This window comes from Barbus barbus (genome assembly GCF_936440315.1).
Source record: "Barbus barbus genome assembly, chromosome: 15".
In the NCBI taxonomy this organism is placed as follows: Eukaryota; Metazoa; Chordata; class Actinopteri; order Cypriniformes; family Cyprinidae; genus Barbus; species Barbus barbus.
The window spans coordinates 2,282,501-2,306,562 of NC_136743.1; the positions used below are offsets into that span (position 1 = coordinate 2,282,501).

At 36.5% G+C, this 24,062-nt stretch overlaps 2 protein-coding genes across 4 annotated transcripts in view; one reads left to right on the forward strand and one right to left on the reverse strand.

Moving 5' to 3' along the window:
* The window catches only part of LOC306881095 (ceramide synthase 2-like), a 385,605-nt gene that overhangs the window by 27,080 nt on the left and 334,463 nt on the right, over positions 1-24,062 (forward strand). The gene's annotated exons all lie outside the window — the stretch shown is intronic.
* Positions 1-24,062, reverse strand: part of LOC306881784 (homer protein homolog 3-like) — a gene marked incomplete at its 3' end in the record, with an annotated part of 34,748 nt that overhangs the window by 7,084 nt on the left and 3,602 nt on the right. Inside the window, exons 3-7 of the mRNA XM_079436058.1 lie at positions 19,439-19,595; positions 13,093-13,224; positions 11,970-12,077; positions 8,911-8,919; positions 3,497-3,630 (exon numbers count right to left, since the gene is read on the reverse strand). Of these exons, the coding sequence (XP_079292184.1) occupies positions 3,497-3,630; positions 8,911-8,919; positions 11,970-12,077; positions 13,093-13,224; positions 19,439-19,595 (540 nt within the window). The remainder of the gene's footprint in view (positions 1-3,496; positions 3,631-8,910; positions 8,920-11,969; positions 12,078-13,092; positions 13,225-19,438; positions 19,596-24,062) is intronic.

The following is a 24,062-nucleotide window of genomic DNA, read 5'->3' on the forward strand; positions in this document are numbered from 1 at the left end:
AAGCACTAAAATTACTCAATTAAATAACAAATTTAAACTAAATTAAATAAAAACTAAAACTAAACTAAATCTACAGTTGAAAAAAAAAAACTTTAATATTATATAATAATATTTAAATATATATAAAAATAATAAAAATGACCAAAAATTGCATAAAATTAAAAAATGTAAATGACAACTAAAATTAAAATTAATATACAGTCATGACCAAAAATATCGGCACCCTTGGTAAATAGGATCATAGAAGGCTGTGAAAATTAATCTGCATTATTAATCCTTTTGATCTTTTATTAAAAGAATTCACAAATATCTAACCTTTCATTGGATAATAAGAATTTAAAATGAGAGGAAATATCATAATGAAATAAATGTTTTTCTCTAATACACGTTGGACACAATTAACAGCACCCTTTTATTCAATACTTTTTGAAACCTCCATTTGCCAGTTTAACAGCTCTAAATGTTCTCCTATAATGCCTGATGAGGTTAGAGAACACCTGACAAGAGATCAGAGACCATTCCTTCATCCAGAATCACTCCAGATCCTTCAGATTCACAGCTCCATGACGGTGCTTCTTCTCTTCAGTCCACCTCACTCATTTTCTACAGGGTTCAGGTCAGAGGACTGGAATGGCCAGCAGAAGCTTGGTTTTGTGCTCAGTGACCCATTTTTGTGTTGTTTTTGAGGTTTGTGTTTGGATTATTGTACGGTTGGAAGATCCAAACATGGCCCATTATAAGATTTCTAACAGAGCCAGTCACTTATTGATTTTTTATCTGTTGGTATTTGATAGAATCCATGATGCCATGTGTCTAAACAAGATGTCCAGGACCTCCAGCAGAAATATAGACCCACAACATCACAAATACAGCAGTATATTTCATTGTACACATGGGGTACTTTTTATCCCTGTGTTCACCAAACCCATCTTGAGTGTTTGCTGCTAAAAAGCTCATTTTTTAGTTTCATCTGACCATAGAAGCCAGTCCCATTTGAAGTTCCAGTCGTGTCTGATAACTGAATATGCTGGAGATTGTTTTTGGATGAGTGAGGAGAATTTTTCTTGAAACCCTCCCAAACAACATGTGCTGATGTAGGGGCTGTTTGACCATTTTTAAGGTTTTCCGATCTCGAGACTCAACTATTTTCTGTAATTCTCCAGCTGTGGTCCTTGGAGAGTCTTTGGTCACTCAAACTCTCCTCCTGACCGTGCATTAGGACGATACAGACACACATCCTCTTCCAGGCAGATTCATAACATTTTATGTTGATTAGAATTTCTTAATTATTGCCCTGATGGTGGAGATGGGGATTTTCACTGCTCTAGCTCTTCTCTTAAAGCCACTTCACTAATTTGTGAAGCTCAATTATCTTTTGCTGCACATCAGAAATATATTCTTTGGTTTTTCTCATTGTGATGGATGATTAAGGGAATTTGGGCTTTGTTTTCCCTCCTATTTATATTTCTGTGAAACAGGAAGCCATGGCTGGATAATTTCATGTTCATAATCACCCTGGAGTGCTCAAAATTGTGAATATGAATGAGAATATATTTCAGAGATATTTTACACAAAAGAATTTCTAGGGGTGCCAATAATTGTGTCCAATGTGTATTTGAGAAAAAAAGTTTATTTCATAATGATATTTACCCCCATTTTAAATTCTTATTATCCAATGAAAGGTTAGAAAAAAAAAAAGGATCAAAAGGATTAACAATGCAGATAAATTTTCACAGCCTTCTTTGATCATATTTACCAAGGGTGCCGATATTTTTGGCCATGACTGTATAAATTAAAATATAAAATAAAAAAATTATAACTTTATTTAAAAAAAAAATAACATAACTATAAAAGTATATAAATAATACTAAAATAACATTTTGGCTAACAAAGAATATAACAAAACAGAGCACATTAAAACTGTCCTGATGTGTACCATTGTTTTCACATTCTGGCTCACAAATAATGTCAAAAAATGACTGGAGAAAACTGTGCAGCATGAAATGTTTCTAAGAATAAAGTGGAGGGTCGCCACACACAAACGCTCTTGAGTGGTAACTTTTACAGGAAATATTCAGATGCTCTCCATAGCAACCCTGTTAGAAAAGAGTCCTGTGATGATTGAACACAAGAGCAAACGGCTGCCAATGAAAGGACATGCTGTGTGTTTATTACTCATCAGACTAATGGTAGATCAGTACAGCGTCTCTCCTGAATGTGTCAGACGAGCTGCTTCACGGATGGAAAACCACCAAAAAAATTAAATAAATAAAAAAAAATTGTATGTAAAATGTAAATATCTTTATAGTGTGAGTGGTGCTTGCTAGTGATGCACCAAAATTTATTTTGGTTTCTTGTCTCTGTAAAAAATCTAAGTTTTCATGTCAGGGTTATTATAGGTACGCAAAACTAAATCTAAAATTCAAAAAATTTTAACTTGAAATAAAATAAATGTTAACTGAAATAAATTCAAACTTTTAAAAAACTTTTAGCTACTTACTATTTTTATTTTTATTTAGTTTAACTTGATGTACCAAAATAACTAAAAACTAAAATAAAAAAAATAATAAAAAGTACTGTATATAGACACACGCACAAAAAAACCTACTAAAAATGACCAAAAACACAACAAAATCACTAAAACTAACTAATAAAAAAATAAAAACAGAAAAAATTATATTAAACAATGATTCTAAATATTAACAAAACCATAATAGTAACTCAATGGTTTACAATAACAATTTTATTTAGTTGAAAACTAAAACCAAAAATAACGTTTATTTAATAATCAATTAATTCATCAAATTAACAATGAACATTTAAATTGAATAGAAGGCAGGCAGTTTTATATATATTTTTTAAGTATGTTATATATATATATATATATATATATATATATATATATATATATATATATATATATATATATATATATATATATACACACACACACTCCTCTCTTGAGATATTTTTTCTAGATAAATAAGTTTATGGATGTTAAATGACTTTCTTGAGGTAAATGTGATATTAAAAGAAGCTGTTTTATTGACGTCTTTCTGTGGGTGAAACACTGATTGAGTGATTACATGAGAGATTATACACTTCAGTAAGTTGGACCTGTTCCTTTTAGTACCTTCTGATGTTCATTCATGTATATTTCTTGCTCTAATTAAAAATAATTGCTTTGTTTAATAATTTCAGCCTTTCAAAACTGATTTGGCCGAATCAAAAATGCAGAAATGTTGATGAAATTCGGCGTCAAGATGCAAGTGTGCTGGAGGTGGTTGCTATGCAGTTGCTAAGGTGTTCAGAACAGTTGCTACAACAACTCACATGTAATTGTTGGTGCTCAGGAAAGCTGAATTTAGGGGGCATTTTATAGGCTCTTTCAGGCAGGAAAAGGCCCATTATAGTGTGATAAATGGCTGTTACACTCTTCCTCCTCCAATTTTTCCCCACAAATGTGCGAAGGCGGACGTGTAGTCAGATGTCTTACCCCTCTGAGAGCATCTTCTTAATGCGCTCCTTCTCTGAGGACAAAGTAATGTCAGCACTCTGGCTCCGGAAGAGCTTGTCCTCTGGTCCGTTCACACACATCACTGGAGGAGACTGCAGCTCGTCAGACAAGTCCTACAACACACACACACACACACACACACACACACACAGAAGACGACTGTTATCAGATGAATCCAGACACACACTGACAGCTCAGCCTCCGTCTGACTCACACTGACAGACTTCAAGGTAAATCCTTTTAACAGACAACTGAGTGTTACATTATATATACAGTAATAGAAATAAATAAAAATAATATATAAACAGTGCCATCTGTGTCCCAGTATTATTCAACAGATGACTGTTTTTTTGCACGTAAAGCAAACTAAATACTTTTATTTTAAATAGTTTTTCATCATGTTGGCATATTATGAAAGAAATGTGATCCTGTCACAGGATACTAATATTGTTATAACTGTAATAGCACATTGCAATATCAATATATGATAAATAGGCACAAAAGAAGCAACAGCGTATCAAACAATAAAACTATCAGAACATAGCAATTTATTACAATTCTAAATATATACATTGCTTATCGTGCATACAACATTAAATAAGTCATATATATATACACATACATGCAGTATGAATAAATGTATAACAAATTTATGAAGATAAAAATATAAAATACATGTTGTGTATTATATATTCCACATATATGCTTACTATAAATATTGCAATTTTTCAAGAGTAGATCCCAATATTTTGATAAAGAGTCATTTAAATTACAAATATATATCACTTATTGTGTAAATACACAAATAATTATAATACATCATTATATGTATAAAATATCTAAATAAATTCCTATAAAAAATATGTATTGTATTATATATATATATATATATATCACAGTGGTGTGAAAAAGTGTTGGCCCCCTTCCTGATTTTTTTTTTTTTTTGCATGTTTGTCACACTTTAATATTTAGACACTTTTTCACACAGGGCCATGTGGGTTTGGATTTAGTTTTCCCTTCATAAAAAAAACCCTTCATTTAAAAACTGCATGTTGTGTTTACTTGTGTTATCTTTGATTAATATTTTAATTTGTTTGATGATCTGAAACATTAAAGTGTGACAAACATGCAATAAAAAAATAAAAAATCAGGAAGGGGGCCAACACTTTTTCACACCACTATATATATATATATAAACACACACACATGACTGCTGTACAAGGCTGTAACAGCATTTAGTTAAACTGAGTAATTTAATTTTAAATATATGTCACTTATTTTGTATACACACAATACATATTACATATAATGCATAGTTTATTTTATAAACAGTTAGGTCCATATATTTGGACACTGACACAATGTTCATAATTTTGGCTCTGTATGCCACCAGAATAGAATTAAAACTAAACACTCAAGATGAAATTGAAGTGCAGACTTTAAGCTTTAAAGGGGTCATGTGACATTGCTAAAAATAAGAATATTTGGTGTATTTGGAGTAATATAATGTGTTTGTGGTTTAAAGTTAAAAAAACACATTATGTACCACATACTGTACATCAGGGTCAGCAAGTAAGTTTGGCATTGGGCCAAAAAAAAAAACATTTCACCACTAGATGGCGAGCCAGAACATAGTCAAAGGATCATTTAAAATATTAATGAGGAATGCAAGCAGAATTGCCTGTGACTGACTGTTACAGTGTATTTTGTAACTGGTAGTGAGCTGTTACTCTGTGTAAAATCCCGCGACAGTCATAGTCTGGTGGCGTCCGATCAGAGTATGTGAGCGTCAACAATTTCCCCTCCGCGCTCCGAGCATTTATTAATAATCACTCCGCTCTCACTGATATCAGAAACACCGCTCCACGTCTAAAGTATTTCAGTATGTTTCAAATATCTCAGTTCTATGGAAGCCCGTTTCCGCCACTGAATAAAATAAAAAAAAAAAGGTTATTGCGTGTTTATATCTCATAATTCTGAGAAAGTCACAATTGCGTTTATATTTCAGTTCTGACTTTATTTCTCAGAATTTACTTTTTAACTCGCAATTCTGAGAAAAAAAAAAGTCAGCTGTCAGCTGAAAATATTCAGAAGGAACAAATAAATTCCTTGAGAAATATAACGTCCCGCTCATGTCCACTGCAGTCATCATAGCCTTCACATTCTTTCTGATTTGAGTGATCCTTTTCTATCTAGCTAGCAAAATATGTTTAACGTGAATTCTTGTTAAATATGCAGATACATTACGGGCTGTTGGCATGAATTGTACTCGTGATGGAGCGGTGGTGGAGTGCTCTTGGAGCGAGTGAAAACCATGACGCTCCGACTTTTAAACAATTCGCTCTTCGTTGCAGTCAAAATCACACCGCTCCCCACTCCGCTCACATACTCTGATTGTGAGTAACTGTTGCTGTCATGACAGATCTATTTCAGAACCAGCCGCTATCAAAATAATCTGGCTGAGGGCGCGGACCAGATATTATTGCTGGCGGACCAGTTTTGCCCAGCGGGCCGCCTTTTGCCGACCGCTACTGTACATTATTGTTGCTCCTCTATGCCCCGCCTTCCTGAAACGCACCGATTTTTACAAAGTTCTGAGAAGCGAGGCGTGCTCTGATTGGCCAGCTATCTAGTGTGTTGTGATTGGCCAAATACCTCAAGCGTGAGACGGAAATGTTACGCTACTCACCTGCCAGGTTCAGGAAATAATCCTGCGTAAAATGCGCTGCACACACTCTAATATTGGGTTGAACTGTTCTGGAACAGTGTTGTAAACACAACTTAACCACTGATTTCTAGTTGTGTCCTCTTTTGGAAGCCCAAACAAAGTAGTTTTGCTTTCACAATTAGAAACAGCGTCTCCAGGACAAGGTGCCGGCGGCAACAACACTACAGCGAGAATAAAAATCACACCCCTTTCTTTGCGTAAACATTTGGGCGGTTTTATGCAAATCTTCCCACACTGTGATGTAGTCAGGGCGTTTAAATTAGCTGTTTTAGGAGGGCATGGCAGAGTCTTAACTTTGATAAAGAATATCTCTTTGGTTTTGAGACTTTAGTCTTTGCAACTTCAGGGATCTTATCTATGCACAAACAGCTAGTAACACTCCAAAGAGAAAGGAAAACTTGAAATCACATCATATGACCCCTTTAATTCACGGGGTTGAACAAAAATATAACATAAAAAGCTTAGGAATTACAACAATTTTTAGACACAGTCCCTCCATTTTCAAGAGCTCAAATGTAATTGGACAAATAAATATAATCATAAATAAAATGTTCATTTTAACTGGCTTTAGTCTGGAACTCTATGGAGTTTATGCGTATTTGGCGTGCTGTCCGAGGGGAGGGCTCCGAGCTCGGAACTTTGGCCCAAACCCAGAGTACCCCACTCCCTACAGGTTAGGACAGGAATAGTTGTAAGAGGGATGCTGGAAAACTGTCAAGGAACAGAGGTAAATCTGCTGTGTATATATACACACACACCTCTACCTCTTATCTTGTTAACAGGGTTGATTACTGATTGTGTTCCCCTCATGTTAATTAGGTTAATTATCTGAGCGTGCTCCTCCCGAACTTTCTTAATAAAACATCATTTGTTGTTTGTTTGTGGGCCTTTGGTTTTGTCTTCAGCGAGTGAAATGGAGCTCAGTCGGGTTGAGATCAAGAGATTGACTCGGCCATTGCAGAATATTCCACTTTTTTACCTTCAAAAACTCCTGGGTTGCTTTTGCTGTGGGTCATCGCCCTTTTGTTCTAAGAAGCGCCGCCCAATCAGCTTTGCTGCATTTGACTGAATCTGGGCAGACAGTATATACACTTCAGAATTGATCTGGCTGTTTCTGTCTAATCATCACTAATCACCAGTAACCCAGAGCCACTGAAGCCATGCAGCTCATGCATCACACTGCTCCATGTTTCTCAGATGATGTTGTGTGCTTTGATCATGAGCTGCTCCAAGCCTTCTACATACTTTTTTCTTCCAGTCATTCTGGTACAGGTTGATCTTAATTTCAGCCATCCACAGAATGCTTTACCAGAAGTGCTCTGGCTTTTGGCCTTGTTTGCACCTTGTGGTGAACCCTCTGTATTTTGCTCTGGTGAAGTCTTCTCTTGATTGCAGACACGTCTGCCTCCTGGAGTGTGTTCTTCTCTTGGCTGGATGTTGTGAAATGGTTTTTCTTCACAATGGAGAGGATTCTCCAATCATCCACCACTGGTGTCCTCTGTGGACGTCCAGGGCTTTTTATGTTGCTGAGCTCACCAGTGTGGTCTTTTTTTCTCAGAATGTATCAAACTGTTGATGTGGCCGCTCTTAATGTTCCTGCATGCTATCTCTCTGATGGGTCTGAGCAACAACTTCCAAATGCAAATGGTGCACTTAAAATCAACTCCAGAACTTTACCTGCTTAATTGATGTAGAAATAATAAAGGAATAGCCCACGGCTGTCCATGAAACAGCTTTTGAGTCAATTGTCCAATTACTTATGGTCCCTTGAAAAAGGGGGGAAGAGCTGTAATTCCTTAACCTTTCCAGTTGTGATGTGAATACGCTCAAATTAAAGCTCAGAGTGTGCACTTTAAGCCCATATTCACTATATAACTGTAACTTGAATATATAGCAGCTAAAATCAAATAAAAATATATGTCCAAATATATATGGACCTTATATATAAATTCACAATAAATACATTAAAAATAAATCAATTAAAAATAAACAAAATCGCACTAATCTGAATATTGAAGTAGACGCATGCCCATATGATGGTCCTCCAATATCCATGTTGGGTTGCAGTCTAGGTATTTTGAGCCCAAGCTGGGGAAACATGATTTCTTTAAAGTTCATTACTAATGTTTTTAAACGAAATGATAAATACACATTTTCAATTACAAATGGCACTGCTGATGAGTGACCCAGGTTTCAGCAGGTGAGTTTAAATACATAACGACATTCTCGGTCTTGCAATAATAAAAGGAGAGCAAATTCACCATAATGAGCAGAATTCTATAATTACAAATAAACCAGCAATTAATTTATTAAAATACAGTTTTCAATTGTCATTGTAAGTCATTATTTCCACTTGTTATTTTACTTCATTTCAACATTCACAGGAATGAAATATGATTGTTTTCTGGTGAAGGTGAAGCCCGCCTGTCTCTGTCTCGAGTGAAAATGACCTGATTTCGCTCCTGCAGTGGCAGATGATGCTCCAGGGTTGACTGTGGGAGTCAGCTGATTTCTGAGCTCGAGGGACACGTGATGTGTGTGTTAGAGTGTGATAAAGCACAAACCCCCTTTACTACATCAACAGTGGCTGCTTAAATTCCCACAAAACTCTGAATCACACCGCGGCGCTCATGCTGACGTGCGCGGGAGAGAATGTCAAACTCACCTGAGAGAACTGACAGCATCCGGATTGAAAGCATTGAGAGAAAACCATAAGAGATACAGTCATTCCCATCATTTATCATGTGTGGGGGAGATCGGTGGCGTTTTTACATGCTGCTTCTACAAATCTACCTGCCATCTTTTGCATAAGAAACATTTAGTGACAAGCAAATAGATTAAAAATTAGATCAAATTATTGAGATATTTTCAGTCAATGTTATAGCGGTTGAGGGCAAACGTAACACTTGAAAACACAGCCAATTCATCTCAAATAAATATAATTAACTTAATGGTTATAAACAGTACTTAAATTGACCAGCTGATAGTTATAGTTAACTAAAACTATAAATATCAAAAAGCCTCTTTGCTTGAATTAAATCTAAAAAAATAAACCATTTATATACAATATATTTTAAAGATTCAATCTTTTTAATATTCATACAATTTTATTTCATAGCTAGTACAATTTCCCCTCAGTGAAACCCTACAAGCACGAGATTAAAATCAATGTTATCAAATCTTCAGACAGCAGAAAAAATGCAGGAAATTTGAGAATTAGAAACTTTAATGCATTAAAACTATTTTATTACTGAAATGACCTCACTTCATTCGACCTAGAGAACTCTACTGAGCATGTGCAGTATAAGTGTCACTCCGGTTTGATTGCAATTGAATAAAGTCTCACAGTGTTTGAGATTGACTACAGTATTTGCAACTCTCAAATTCTCTTTCTCACAACAGGAGCAAGACTAAACTATGGTCTGTATGAACGAGTAACACTTAAATCTTTGACACCAGTCCAAAATCCAAATCAAGCCTAAAATCCCATTTAGGTAATAATCAACTAGACTCATGCGCAAAATTCAGTAGTGAATCTTGATCGTATCTAGATTTCAGGTGTCACTCTGGTTTATAACCAAACTGTGTGTGAATGCAACAATGTTTAACACTGAAACAGGACTGACGAATGCATTCTGTTGCTGAAGCTTGATTCAGTCCTCTCAGATCCTGTGTAACGAGAACAGATGCGGACAAAATCTAAACGGAAGTGGACTGAGCAGAAATAAGTGTGAACAGCAGAAGGAACGGCTCTCGTCAGGATGTCGAGAGGTCTGCGTCTCTAAAGGCTCTTCAACAGCCTGCTGACCTGAAAAGACCAGCAGCTCAATATCATACGAGAAGACAGACACTGGCAGAGCGCGAACAGGACGGCTCCGGATAATTTTATCACTGTCCTAGTTCTCCTCTCACTTCCCAGTGAGACGAATGACCCAGCTCATGCTGCTCTAGGATTACAGTAACACTTCACTTACCACACACACAAGATCTGTCAGATGAAGAGCAGAAACTACAGAAAGACGAATAAAGCTAGGTGGCTATGGACCATTGCCAGAGCGTTGTCATGGAGTTGATAAAGTGTTGTGGGCGCCAGGGTTACCAGGACGTTGCTATGCAGCTGCTAAAATGTTGTGAATGGTTATTAGGATGTTGCTATGTGGTTTCTAAGGAGTGGTTGCAATGTGTTTCCAGGCTTCTAGAATATTGGGTGGTTGCTAAGGTGTTGCTATGCAGCTGCTACAGTGCTGTGAGTGGTTATTAGGATGTTGCTATGTGGTTTCTAAGGAGTGGCTGGAATGTGTTGCCAGGCTTCTAGAATGTTGGGTGATTGCTAGGGCATTGCTATGCAGCTGCTAAAATGTTGGGAATGGTTGTTAGGATGTTGCTATGTAGTTTCTAAGTAGTGTCTGCAATGTGTTGCCAGGCTTCTAGAATGTTGGGTGATTGCCAGGATGCAGCTGCTAAAGTTTTATCAGTGTCAGGGTTGCTATGCAGCTTTAATGTAGAGTTAAACAATAAATTCCTTCTATTGTCCTCATTTGTAAGTCGCTTTGGATAAAAGCCTCTGCTAAATGACTAAATGTAAATGTATCACAAGGCTTCTAGAATGTTGTTTGGCTGCCAGGGCAGGGGCGGAGCCAGGGGGTGGCCGTGGCCACCACTGACCTAAGCTTGGCCACCCTACTCACAACTGCAGTTTTTGTCCCTTTTTTTTTTTGACAAGAAATGCATTTATTAAGACGCGGAACCGCCATAATCTCTTTATGACTACATCAAACAGGAGACTTTTCAGACACGCACTTCAACTTCGCCTCAGTGCCAGGCGCAAGTCAAAAGGAAAAGGAACATGTGCCAAGTTAGCCTCAGTAGAACAACAGTGAACTGCGGTCTTATGAGATATTGTTAGGCTTTACAGTGCACACTCTTCAACTTTACGTAAATATAAGGCGCACACTCTTACTTCATCATAAATAATGCGTGCAAGAAACTATGAGCATGCAATGCAGTTCTGTTCAGTTAAGTCATGAAAATTACCAAAAAGGTGATTAGTGCATTCATGTATGTAGGCTATAGCATCACATTAAAGAACGTCTCTCAAATGCATCATGTACTAAAATATTGTGCAATTCGAGATCACAATATAAGGCACAAGCTGATGTTCTTTGTTTTTTTTGTAATTTAATGCACAAGAAAATGAACACAGTGTACTTATAGAAAACATGCATTATTTTTTAATTTTTAATTTGTAAAGTACAAACGAAAATGAAACCATTTAAATGCATAAAATAACTAATTTTACATTCTGGCATTTAAGTGCTGTTGACTTCCGTCCTTTTTTATTTATTAATTTTTTATTAAGCAATTCTTATTACTATCTGCATGTCTCATCAATGAGTATGCAAGGATGGAGAACAAGCTTTTGGGGGTTTTGAGAACCAGAACCAAGCTGACTGAGCAATAAAGCTATAGTGAGCCCCTTTATTAAAATATCTGGAGGTGGGGAAAAATACATAAGTTGTCATATTCTCAGCATTACTTGATCTAATTCACAAATATCTCAATTACAATTTCGTATAAATTAATTGTATTCAGTTGTGTTTTAGGCACTAAAACAGTCCAATACTTTATAGTCAATCACATTTTTATATTCAAATAATGAAGATTTCTGTACCACCCCAGACTGGTTATGTATACATATTGTATGCAAAATAAATGATGTCACACCTGAGGCGCTGCGATACTGAGAGCTGCGTTGCTCAGCTCCATCTTGTCCTGTGATTTTTCTCTGGCCAGACGCGTAGCTTCCTTCACCTCTTTAAAACGCTCGGCAAACTGCAACAAAAACACACAGTGCTGTTTTATATAAGAGGTGATGCAAGTATTTGCAAACATGTCTGTGTAAAACTATATTATGTTGGATTTTTCCACCTTCTTAATTTAATTGGAAGCATTTGCATTCATGTACTTGCACAGAGACAATGCATTGTGTAATTTCTCTATAAATGGGCCATTAAAGGTCACATATCATGAAAATCTGACTTTTTCTGTGTTTAAGTGCTATAATCGGGTCCCGGTGCATCAATCCAACCCAGGAAACGTGAAAAAGCACAGACGAGTAAATTTTTTTGGTAGGCCTTTCTCTGCAAGCTTGTAAAAAAACAAGCCGCTCAGATTTCGCTACCCCCGTGACGTAGAAAGGGGATCTTGTTATAATATTACCACCCCTTATTCTGCAAATTTCCACCCACAGCGCCACCATTGTGTTTTCGCAAGCGGTGTACCAGATCTAACGCTGTGGCGAACGTTCGAGCAAAGCATGCTAACTTTTCTGTCTTCGGCTGCAGAGATGAGCACAGATCACTGTTTAGAGTCACAGCCTCGGAGACAAAAGAGCAGTGGATTTATTCATTTATTTACTGTATATTATGCTGCTGCCACACAGATCTAATATAAACATGCAATTTCTTTGCCAGCTGTTTACCATCACAGACATAAGCGCAATAAGAAATTGAAAGAGAACCTAGCTTAGCACTCACATGCCGTGTGACAGCCGCTTTCTGTGCGTTCGCTTCGGATGTGTGCGCTCAGAAAACTGTATATCTGATGTTTAAACTAATATGGTTTAAAATGCATGATTTAAGCGATAGACATGATAATCAAAACAGTGTGTTTCTGCTTTCACTCAAAATAGGCATTTTTAAAATGATATAATAAATGATCTGTGGGATATTTTGAGCTGAAACTTCTCAGATACATTCTGGGGACACCAGAGACTTATATTACATATTGTAAAAATAGGCATAATAGGTCTCCTTTAAGGAAGACATTATTGTCCTGACGTTCACACCTGGTGCAGCTGCTGCTCCGTGGCGAATCCGAGGCCATAGACAGTGTTCGCTCTGCTGTCCGCCCACTGACCGAACTTCTGAGATGTCTTTGTGAACGTCATGTTGGGGCTGACTGTGCTGTTGATGATCGCCTGTCAAAAGAGAGGATGTCAATTGAAGAAAATTCTGAATAAGCACCCATTTAAAAGAACACAAAACCAGATTTGGCGTTGACGGTACCCATTGACTTCCATGGAAAAAATACTATGGAAGTCAGTGGCTACCATCAAATGTTTGGTTACCAACATCTTTTAAAATACCTTTTTTGTGTTTAACAGAAGAGAGAAACGAATACAGGTTTGGAATAACATGAGCGTGATTTAAATACGATCACTTTCATTTTTTGGTGGGCTATCCCTTTAAGTTAAAGTTCAAAAACGTCATAAAATCGGGTAACTTTTACACGACATGTGCAAGAATAACAGAAAGGTTTGTGATGCAAGTATTTGTAAAGCACTGTTTACATAAAACATAAACATTATTCCCATCTCAACAGGAAGATTTAGAACCATTACGGCTCTAATAACATCTATTTCAGATATGATCGGTTTTTACCAGGGATGACCTGCTGAACATTCAGCAGAACACACCACAAAATCTTTTACCGGATTTTGATTATTCGGACGTTTTGCTGGGCATTGTATTTGGCGGAGCCGTAGCTCTGGTCAAGTGAGCCGGCGTGCTTGTGAAGCTTCGTCAGCGCGGATTTAGAACGGCATTGCCTAGCATCCATCTGGCGAATCTCCGCTCTCTACCCAACAAAACGGATGAACTCCTTCTGCTCTCCTGGACAAAAAAGGATTTTTCTAACTCTGCTGCTTTGTGTTTCACGGAAATCTGTCTGAATGGCGACATACCAAACAGCATGCTACATCTGGCTAACTTCCAGCTGATCAGAGCAGATCGCGACGCAGAATCAATGGGGAAATCACACGGCGGCGGGATGTGCTTTTACATCACTGAGAGGTGGTGTACAGATGTAACTGTGTTAAAGAAGATGTGCTGTTCAGAAATGCTCTTGATTAACTGCAAGCTGTTCTACTCGCCGTGGGTGATTTGTTTGTTCATTCTCGTGAGTGTCTACATTCCACCGCAAGCGCACCTGAGCACAGCTTTACAGAAACTCACTGATCTGATCACAGACACAGAGCAACAACACCCGGACTCTGTTTTAATCATTCTCAGGGACTTTAATAAAGCAAATCTGCAAACTGCCAAAATACAGACAGCACATCACATGTCCCACCAGAGACAGTAATATATTGGATCACTGTTACACAGCGATAAAGGATGCATATCACTCTGTCCCACGAGCAGCTTTAGGACTCTCTGATCACTGTTTGGTTCATCTTATTCCGACCTACAGGCAGAAACTTAAATCTGCAAAACCAGTAATAAAAACTGTTAAAAGATGGACTAATGAAACAGAGCGGGATCTACAAGCCTGTTTCTCTCTCACTGATTGGACTGTTTTCGAAGCTGCTGCAAACTATCTGGACGAGCTCACAGAGACTGTAACATCTTATATCAGTTTCTGTGAGGATATGTGCATTCCTACCAAGACTCATCTAACTTACAACAATGACAAACCATGGTTCACTGCAAAACTCAGACAGCTCCGTCAGGCCAAAGAAGATGCTTACAGAAAGGGGGATAAAGTCTTGTATAAACATGCCAAATACACACTGGAAAAGGAGATCAGAGTGGAATTATTCTGGCAAGCTAAGGAACAAATTCTCTTCCAGTGATCCTGCTTCAGTGTGGAAAGGTATGAAAGATATCACCACTTACAAGACACCATCCCCCAGCACTTTGGAGAATCAACAACTGGTAGACGACCTGAATGAGTTCTACTGCAGGTCGGAAAAAACACCCCACACCCGTCCTGAACAACCATTAACCCCACCTCCAGCAACCCCCCTCTCCCCCACACTTGCAATTCAGATCAGCGAAGATGACGTGCGGCAGGTCAGCCAGAGGCTGTACTTCCTTCACCAGCTGAGGAAGTTCAACCTGCCACAGGAGCTGCTGAAACAGTTCTACTCCGCCATCATTGAATCCATCCTCTGCACTTCAATAACTGTCTGGTTCAGCTCAGCTACCAAATTTGACCTCAGAAGACTACGGAGGGTAGTCCGGACTGCTGAGCGAATCATTGGTACAACCCTCCCCACTCTCCAAGAACTGTACTCATCCAGAGTGAGCAAAAGGGCTGGTAAAATCACTCTGGACCCCTCACACCCAGCACACTCCTTCTTTGAACTGTTACCGTCTGGTCGACGCTACAGAGCTCTGAGCACCAGAACGACCAGACACAGGAACAGTTTCTTCCCTCAGGCAATCCATCTCATGAACACTCAACAATAAACGTGGAACACACAACACTATTATACATTTATTCACCACACATACTTATTTTTTCATTTCAAATTTGCACATATCAGACCTGTACACACATAATGGTCTATATTATATATTGTGTTTTTGCTGTTTTGTACATTGCCTATTTGTATATTATTCTTTTATTATCTGTGTCCTGTCCTGTTGCTGTCTTTCTGTTGCACTGTAGAGCTTCTGTCACTACAACAAATTCCTCGTATGTGTAAACGTACCTGGCCAATAAAGCTCATTCTGATTCTGATTCTGCAAACATGATGCAAGTTTATGCAAACTGTTGATATTATGTTTTGCTGTTTGGGATAGTATTTGAAGTATGAGTGTGTATAAAGAAGTTAAACATTAATAAATAAAAATACTGTAGCACAAGTTGGTGTAAGCTTTTCATGCAGCTTTAAATAGAAGATCTGTAATAAATACTGAAGCCTAAACCGCAATCGTTCAGGTTAACAGTCTGACTGGAGCCACACTTATGACCCCTGAGAGAGTGTAAAACATGAAATCTAATAACTGAGAGAGTCTGCGATGATAAACACGTCATATGACACATTGAATGTATCATAAATATCGGAAATGAACCTTTTTTTTTTTTTTTTTTAATTTGAACAAACCAATAAAGCTGCACAAAGATGATCACAACACTTCAAGCCATCATGATGAAGCAAAAGTACAACTAGAGAGACCAATAGAGGCGCTTATAAATGATTCTGTCTCTAAAATCAAGTCTTTTTTCTTCATTTATGTAATCAAAAATACAGAAAAAACAGTAAAATTGTGAAATATTATTACAATGTAAAATCGCTGTTTTCTATGTGAAAATATAAAATGCAAATTTATTCCTGTGATCAAAGCTGAATTTTCAGCATCATTACTCGTCTTCAGTGTCACATGATCCTTCAGAAATCATTCTATGTTGATTTGCTGATTATTATCAATTATTTAGATTAAATAGAAATCTTTAGTGATTTTATGTCTTTAATGTCACTTTTGATCAATTTAATCCATCACTGCTGAATTGAAGCATTAATATCTTTACTGGCCACAAAATAACTTTAATGTACTGTATACAGACATTATCTTTCAGGATTCTCTGACCATTTTAATCCTTTAATTTAATGTAATTTAATTGAATTAGCTGAATAATAAAAACATTTATTTCTTAAAAAACAAAAATACATATATACACACGCACACACACAGTCTGTTAAGATACTAAAATACTGTTAAAAGATTTTTTATATCATATTGGAGTTTCACAAAAGAGGTCATTCACCATGATTCTGGTGTTGTAGCTCTTCTGCTTTGTGCTGAACTGTGGTTTATTGCGTCTCGCATGGCTTATTGTTTTATTCTCTCTGCTCTCTAATGACTCCTGTTCCTCCTGACAGCAGGAGTCATGTGACTGCAGATTACCACGGTGACCGCAGGAATAATGGCAGCACTGGACTCGTGACAGTGAGGTCCTCCTGAATCCAAATGTGGGTCAGTTTGAGGTGTTGGATGAAGCCGAGACACTCCAGTAATCCAGCAACAACTGAGATTTACAGGCTTCGGTGAGGACAATCTGCTCCATTCATGAGTTTAATACGAACGCTGATATCATTGTGCGAGAAGATGAAATGGCCAACAGTTCAGAGAGGTGAAGTTAAATACCAATGCATGAGAAGTGTGTTTACACTAAAAATCAAATCTATCACCGTTTCCACAAAAAATATTGGGCAGCACAACCGTTTTCATCATCGATAATAATCAGACATGTTTATTATATATATCAGCATATTAGAATGATTTCTGAAGGATCATGTGACACTGAAGACTGGAGTAGCTGAAAATTCAGCTTTGAATCACAATAAATTACATTTTAACAGATTCATAGAGAAAAATGTTATTTTCAATTGTAAGAATATTTCACAATATTACTGTTTAAACTTTTTTTCTCAGGATTGGAAGATATAAACTCAGACGCCAAATATAAACAGAATTCTGACTTTTTTTACTTACAATTATGAGTTCATATCTCAATTGCCCCCCCTCCCACATAAAAAACAAAAAAAAAGTAATTCACAATTCTTGTACACAATAAACTTATACGAATTTGCATTTCCGAGAGGAAAAGACCAAACTGTGAGATATTAATTCTCAGTTTATATCTCACAATTCTATGTTTATGGAATTGTGAGATAAAGCAGCAATGACCTTTTTCTTAAAAATATGTTTTATCCCATATCAGAAACAAGCTTCCATATTAACCTGAACAGCACAAACAAGCAAAACAAGCTGTCATTGGTCACTTCACATGTCAATCAGAAGCTGTCTAAGTGGGCGGTGCATGACCGGAACAATCTGCAAACTGTTTCTCTGAGACTATCATAGTGACTCAAGGTTGTCTGCGAGCTGCTGTCTTTCCTCCTTCGATCAGCGTCTCCGGTGGAGCGGTTAGACAGCTCTGATTCGCTCCATCAATGAGTATCGATTATCCCGACAGGATGCAAGTCATGCAGCTCCGCACCGATGCGGGAGTTTTCCTGCACTCAACTCCCCTCTCGCTCGCTCTGATATCAGGTGTTGAGCTCTTAAACCTCACTCCAGTGTAAATCCTCTCCCGGGGAGTATTTCGTTCGGCTCTAAATCACATGGACTCAATAATCACCATCTAAAAGCTTGTAGCTGACAGTGATGTTTATTGTGTTACGCCGCTGCAGTCGGGTGGATTTCCTGGCATACTGCACTGATGATAACCACGAGAGGCTTTCTGCAAAACCTACGGCATGCTGCTAGTGTGCAGTCTGTGCAACATGAGTACAGTATGCACATGCACTGAATAGCATGATGACACACATTTGACAAAATATGCAATAAACAAGCAGAGAACATTAAGTGCAATGCAGTTTCGCACTACGCAATGCACTTTATTACAAATTCCATTTCCAGTGTGAATACAAAATGAAGTGATATCAAGCACAATCTCCCTCTTGAGTCAATAATTAGGTCTAAATGTCAAATTATTATTCAGTAATATTATCAATTTAACTGTACTGACACTATTTTCACAACTGATTTCGCAATGGATTATAGAACTGAATTTAATTGAATAATGGCATTATTTACTTCTGTAGAGCTTTACATCTGAAATTGAATTTGTTTCAGTGATGCTTTAGTATCACTAAGATAATATTACAGTTTTAAATTAATATTTAAAAGGTTTTTATATCTTCCATTTTAATTTTAGTTTAAGTTTTAGCAATTTTGTTGCTTTTTTTGTAGTTGTTGTTTTTTATATGCGTGTATATAATTTTTAATTCAGTTTTAGTTAATTTAGAACATCAAGTTAAACTAAATTAAAAGGAGAAATGTTGCCTTAATTTTATGTACTTTGATTTCAGTTAACATTTATTTTATTTGAAGTAATGGAAATGTTATTTAATGGTTTTAATTTTAGTTAATTATAATGACCCTGGTTTGTTTCATAATTAATACCATTTGCAACATTGACACCGTTATTGAACTGAATTGATCTGAATTATGACACTATTGTTTTCAGTAGAGTTGCTTTACAGCTGAAATGGATTTTTCCTTTATAAATAATTAATTTTAGAACATTAAGTTGCTTTGAAACTGTATTGTAAATAAAAAAAATTAAGTTTCATACACTATGTGCATTCCTTTATACATATACATAATACATAGTCATGCATTTTGAATGCAATGCAAATTGCTTTTGATAAAAGCATCTGCCAAATGCTTAAATGTAAATGTATGTTGCCTAATATATTGCTATTTTTCTTTTTTTAAAATTTGGCAATTCAAATGTAAATTTTTTATATGAAAAATAAAGACAATTTACAAATGCACAGATTTCCAGCCTGTGCTTCAGAACATACAGGCTGTAAACCGGAGAAAGCCACTCACCTTGGTCCCGCCCACGCTGATGATGCGGTAGGCGTGTCTGTTAGCGTCGTAGAAAAAGGAGACGGTGACCGCATGCTTGCTGGCCGGGATCCAGTTGCGTTTGGTGGCGGGATCGATCTGGAACACATGAGCTCGAGTGCTGAAGATGGGCTGTTCCCTACGACACACACAAACACACAGAAAACAAGTGAGTGTGTGTTCAGAAAACAACACGACAACATGACTGAATTCAGCTCAGACTCACAGACTGACATGCAAACTCAGAAATCTGGGATTTAAAACGTACACCTGGAAATACACAAAGATTCAGAAACGTGATTCAGATTCTTATTTTAAATTATTTTACAAATATATAATAATAATAATAGTAATTAACTTTATTATTTTTTATTTTATTATTCTTTATTATTAATAATTAATCAATAAAATATTAATTACACATCGTTTTTAAAACTTTTTACATTTAAAGACGCGAGACTGTTCATTTCAGACTGTTTATGTTTAATCTTTGTACAATATGAGAAAAAAAAAATACTTCAGAGCATGTAATTTTAGTTTGGTAATTATGCATTCATTAGTAATTTATTAATAACTATTTTAATCTATTTTACCAGATTATACTACCAAGCAAAGTAAAATAAACGCTCACTATAGGCAGCATGTTAATTCTGACCCTGCAGTCTAGCATAAACTCCAGATGTCATTTTCAACTATAAGAAAGATATTCATGTTGTCATCTCAGAACCTGAGCCAGCAACCTCCACCTACTCTAAATTGACCTTCCGCAAAGACCCCCCCCCTTAGTTACTGTTGCTACGTACGACAAACCATGGCACTTTTATGACTCGCATCATGTTCTCATGCATTGAAAAATACAACACAGAGCAAAGAGGACACTGACAGACAAGGCAGAGCTGGTTACTTTTAGTATGAAGCAAAGTCTCAGTGTTCAAATTTGGTCATTTTTTAAAGAAATTCAAACAGCAAATACTGTTTTGTGGCTCTTTAACATGTCATGACAGATCGCTGTAGCGCCTCAGTTCAAGCAGCACATGAACTGATCATCTCTTCATCTTTACTAGTCATAGCACGAAATAAACATGAATGAACATCAGAAGGTACCTTGTTTCAACCGTGAAACGATGTCAATACACACCATTGTTCAAGTTCAATTTAATTTATTCTCCTGTCTGGTTTGTTTTTCGGCGTTATAATATGTCAGACTGCCTGTTAATCAAACTCCCGGCAAAAGGGTCAATTGAGCTGCCAATATTGGGCAAAGTACAGAAATAACTGGGGCTCAAGAAATGCCTGCAGTTAATGCCACATGCTGCACTTATATACACACACACATACATATATATAATATTGGTATATGTGTATATGTATGCGTGTACAAAATTATTCTAATTATTATTTACCTTACTGGAAAGATCTAAAAGATCACTTTTTAAAACTCTTAAATAATGAATTTCTTTATATAAAGATCACTCTCATGCAGTATGTGGATCTGTAAGGTAACAAACAGGGCTGTAACTAACAACTACTCTGATAATCTGTTGATTATTTCAACTATTAACCGAACAATTAAACTTTGACTTCATTTAGTTGCTGCAGCCCTAATAAAAGCCTTACAGCATGTAGTTTGTATATTTTAAAAGTGATTTAAAAGCCTGTAGATCAGGAAATTCAACATAGTCAGTGCTGTAATGGACAATTGACAATAACGAGAGTGAATGAGCTGTAAACGATCAGAGAAATGAACTGATACTGTAAATAACGCCTCGTGGCTGACTGAATGATCTGAATGTGAAGTCAATATGGCAGCTGAATCACTACGGTCAAACTGTGTGTGATGGACGTCTAACACCACAAACACTTTCACAGCTTCATTTTTAACCTCTGTGCATTTGGTCATTGTTATGACAGAAAATTAAAAATGAAACACAAAATTCTGAACCTGGCTTAATCTAATGTTCAGATTTCTGTTCTGGAAATGTATGAAAAATCCATGCATATTTAATTAGATAATACCGCATTTGTATTTTTAAAAATAACATTAAGAAATCAATCTCTAATTTGGTTGTTCATGAAGCTACAACTCTTATTTTTTGCTTCTATAGTTGTCTTTTATTTATTTATTCTATTTATTTTGGTTTTGAAACGATTGAAATGACCACATTCAATGTATTTTTCATGCAATATTAGCTGAAACACACATTCATATTTCAATGTTGTTCACATTTATATTTGAAAAATTTGTTGGCCAAAACATTTTGTTAATAAAAAATAAAAATCCCTAAAATCACGATCAAATGGTCTCAGTATAATGATCGGATTATAATATTAGCAAAGAAAAATCCCATTGGAGTCCTGGACAAGATGGACAGCGTCACACACACTTAAAATAAAAAATTAAAAAAATAAAATGAATGAAAACTATTCAAAAAATTTTATAAAAATAAATCAGAGACAATACTAATAAGGATATCAAAACCACACAGTAAACAAAAAGAAAACGCACCAGAATCAAGGAATAAAGAAAGCATTACTTAGATATGTAATATATAGCAGATGAATACTTGACCAGATCATTGTGTGAAACAATCAGCTGAAATCAGGAAGAGTATCTGGAAGGATTGGATTTCAGAAATGTAAAATGAAATAATCTAATGCAATGCATCAGGAGCAGGAAGAGCAGAAAGATGATCCTCTTCCTATCTTGCCCTTTCCAGAAATGAACACATCACATCTGTCAGTCACATTAAGAGCTGCTCATAAATCTAACGTTTGCTGGCGTTTTTGGAGTCATCTGAGAATATGAATACTGACATGAACAATGTCTAAAAGTAGTGTTTGAGGTGTGTGTGACCACAGAAGAAGTTGAAATAGTCTTGGAGCTCATTTGAGGAATATTCTCCTGTCAGCATGTCATTCGTTACAGAAGAGCCGTGAGTCACGAGTGAACAGTGAGTTTATGATTGTATGAAATACACTTTGAGAGCAGACTCGAGGAATGAAGTCAGCACGAACCGATCCATTCATTCAGCACCAAACCATGAACTGCTGCAGACTAACACGTCTTTCACTGAGCTTTCATGTCACGGGTCTTTGAATGAAACAAAATAGAGAATAACAGTTCAATATATCTGGCTAATTGGCTATTCTGAGATTAGACTTACTGAGTCACTACCAACATCCACCAGCAGGCTTGACAATAGATCACGCAGTTTTTTTGTTTTTGTTTTTTGAGGAGATTTTTAAGCAATGATGCTGAATAATAAATGCATAATTGCACATTTTTTTAACACTTTTTTTTCAGATTTGCTATTCATATATTGGCCATCCTGCTCTCTCAGAATAGAAATCACCATCAGTCATTGGAAAAACTATTTTGAACCATTTCAGTTCTGAAAAATAAATAAATACATTTACTGTATCAATTTAGAAATTAAATATATTCAAAAGTTTGGGGTTGGTAAAATTGTTTATTTGATCAAAAATACAGTAAAAATTTTGAAACATTACAATTTAAAACAGCTGTTTTCTATGTGAATATATTGTAAAATGTAATCTATTTTTGATCAAAGCTGTATTTTCAGCATCATTACTCCAGTCTTCAGTGTCACATGATCTTCAGAAATCATTATAATATACTGATTTACTGCTCAAGAAACATTTCTGATTATTATCAATGTTGAAAACACTTATTTTTTTGGAAACTGTGATACATTTTATTTTTCAGGATTCACAGATGAATAGAAAGATCAAAAGAACAGCATTTATTTGAATCTTTTGCACCATTATATAAATGTCTTTACTAGCACTTTTAATGAATTTAATCCATTCTTGCTTAATAAAATAATAACTGACCCCAAACTAACTATGTAAGTGTTAGTTTTTAATTTTTTATCAATAAATTGCATTAAATTGTGTCTATTATACATAAAAATGGTCCCGTTTTGAATTGATCAGGTTTTGAATAATAGTTAGGAATGCATAATCTTTATCTAATAAACCTCTCATTGTATATCATGAACACTGTTTGCTCTTTGACAAACTTCTTTTGTTCCTATATTGTAAGTTGCTTTGAATAAAAGCATCTAAATTCAGAAAAAGCACTGTTTGTGAATTATTTGCATTTCAGAGCAAATCCATAAATATTAAACACCGAGGCTAGATCACTAAAGTATCTGTCTATTGCTTCTGCATGTCTACAGATCTCTCAACCCATAACACCCCCCCCCACACACACACACACACACACTCTGACCAGCAGCTCACTTTCCTCGTCTTGGTCTTCTGGACGCCACCTTGCTTCTTATAGCCTGGCCTGAATTCCCAGAATTCCATGGGGTACGTCTCCCGGCTTCACTGGTCACAGATCCCGCTGTGATCAGCGCAGCTCCTTCATCTGTCAGTTACTCACCCTGAGCTGATTGCAAGGCGCTCAGTAACGAGCAGAGGGCCTGTAAACTATCCAGTGCCAGAGATCGACCGCCGCTAATGACTTTCAGCGGGAAACCAACTGCACTGAGAGCCAGATCAACCTCAACCAAACACCAGAGCGACCACACACATCTCAGACCTTCATCTGCAATCATCAATGCCGTTTGCATCGCTT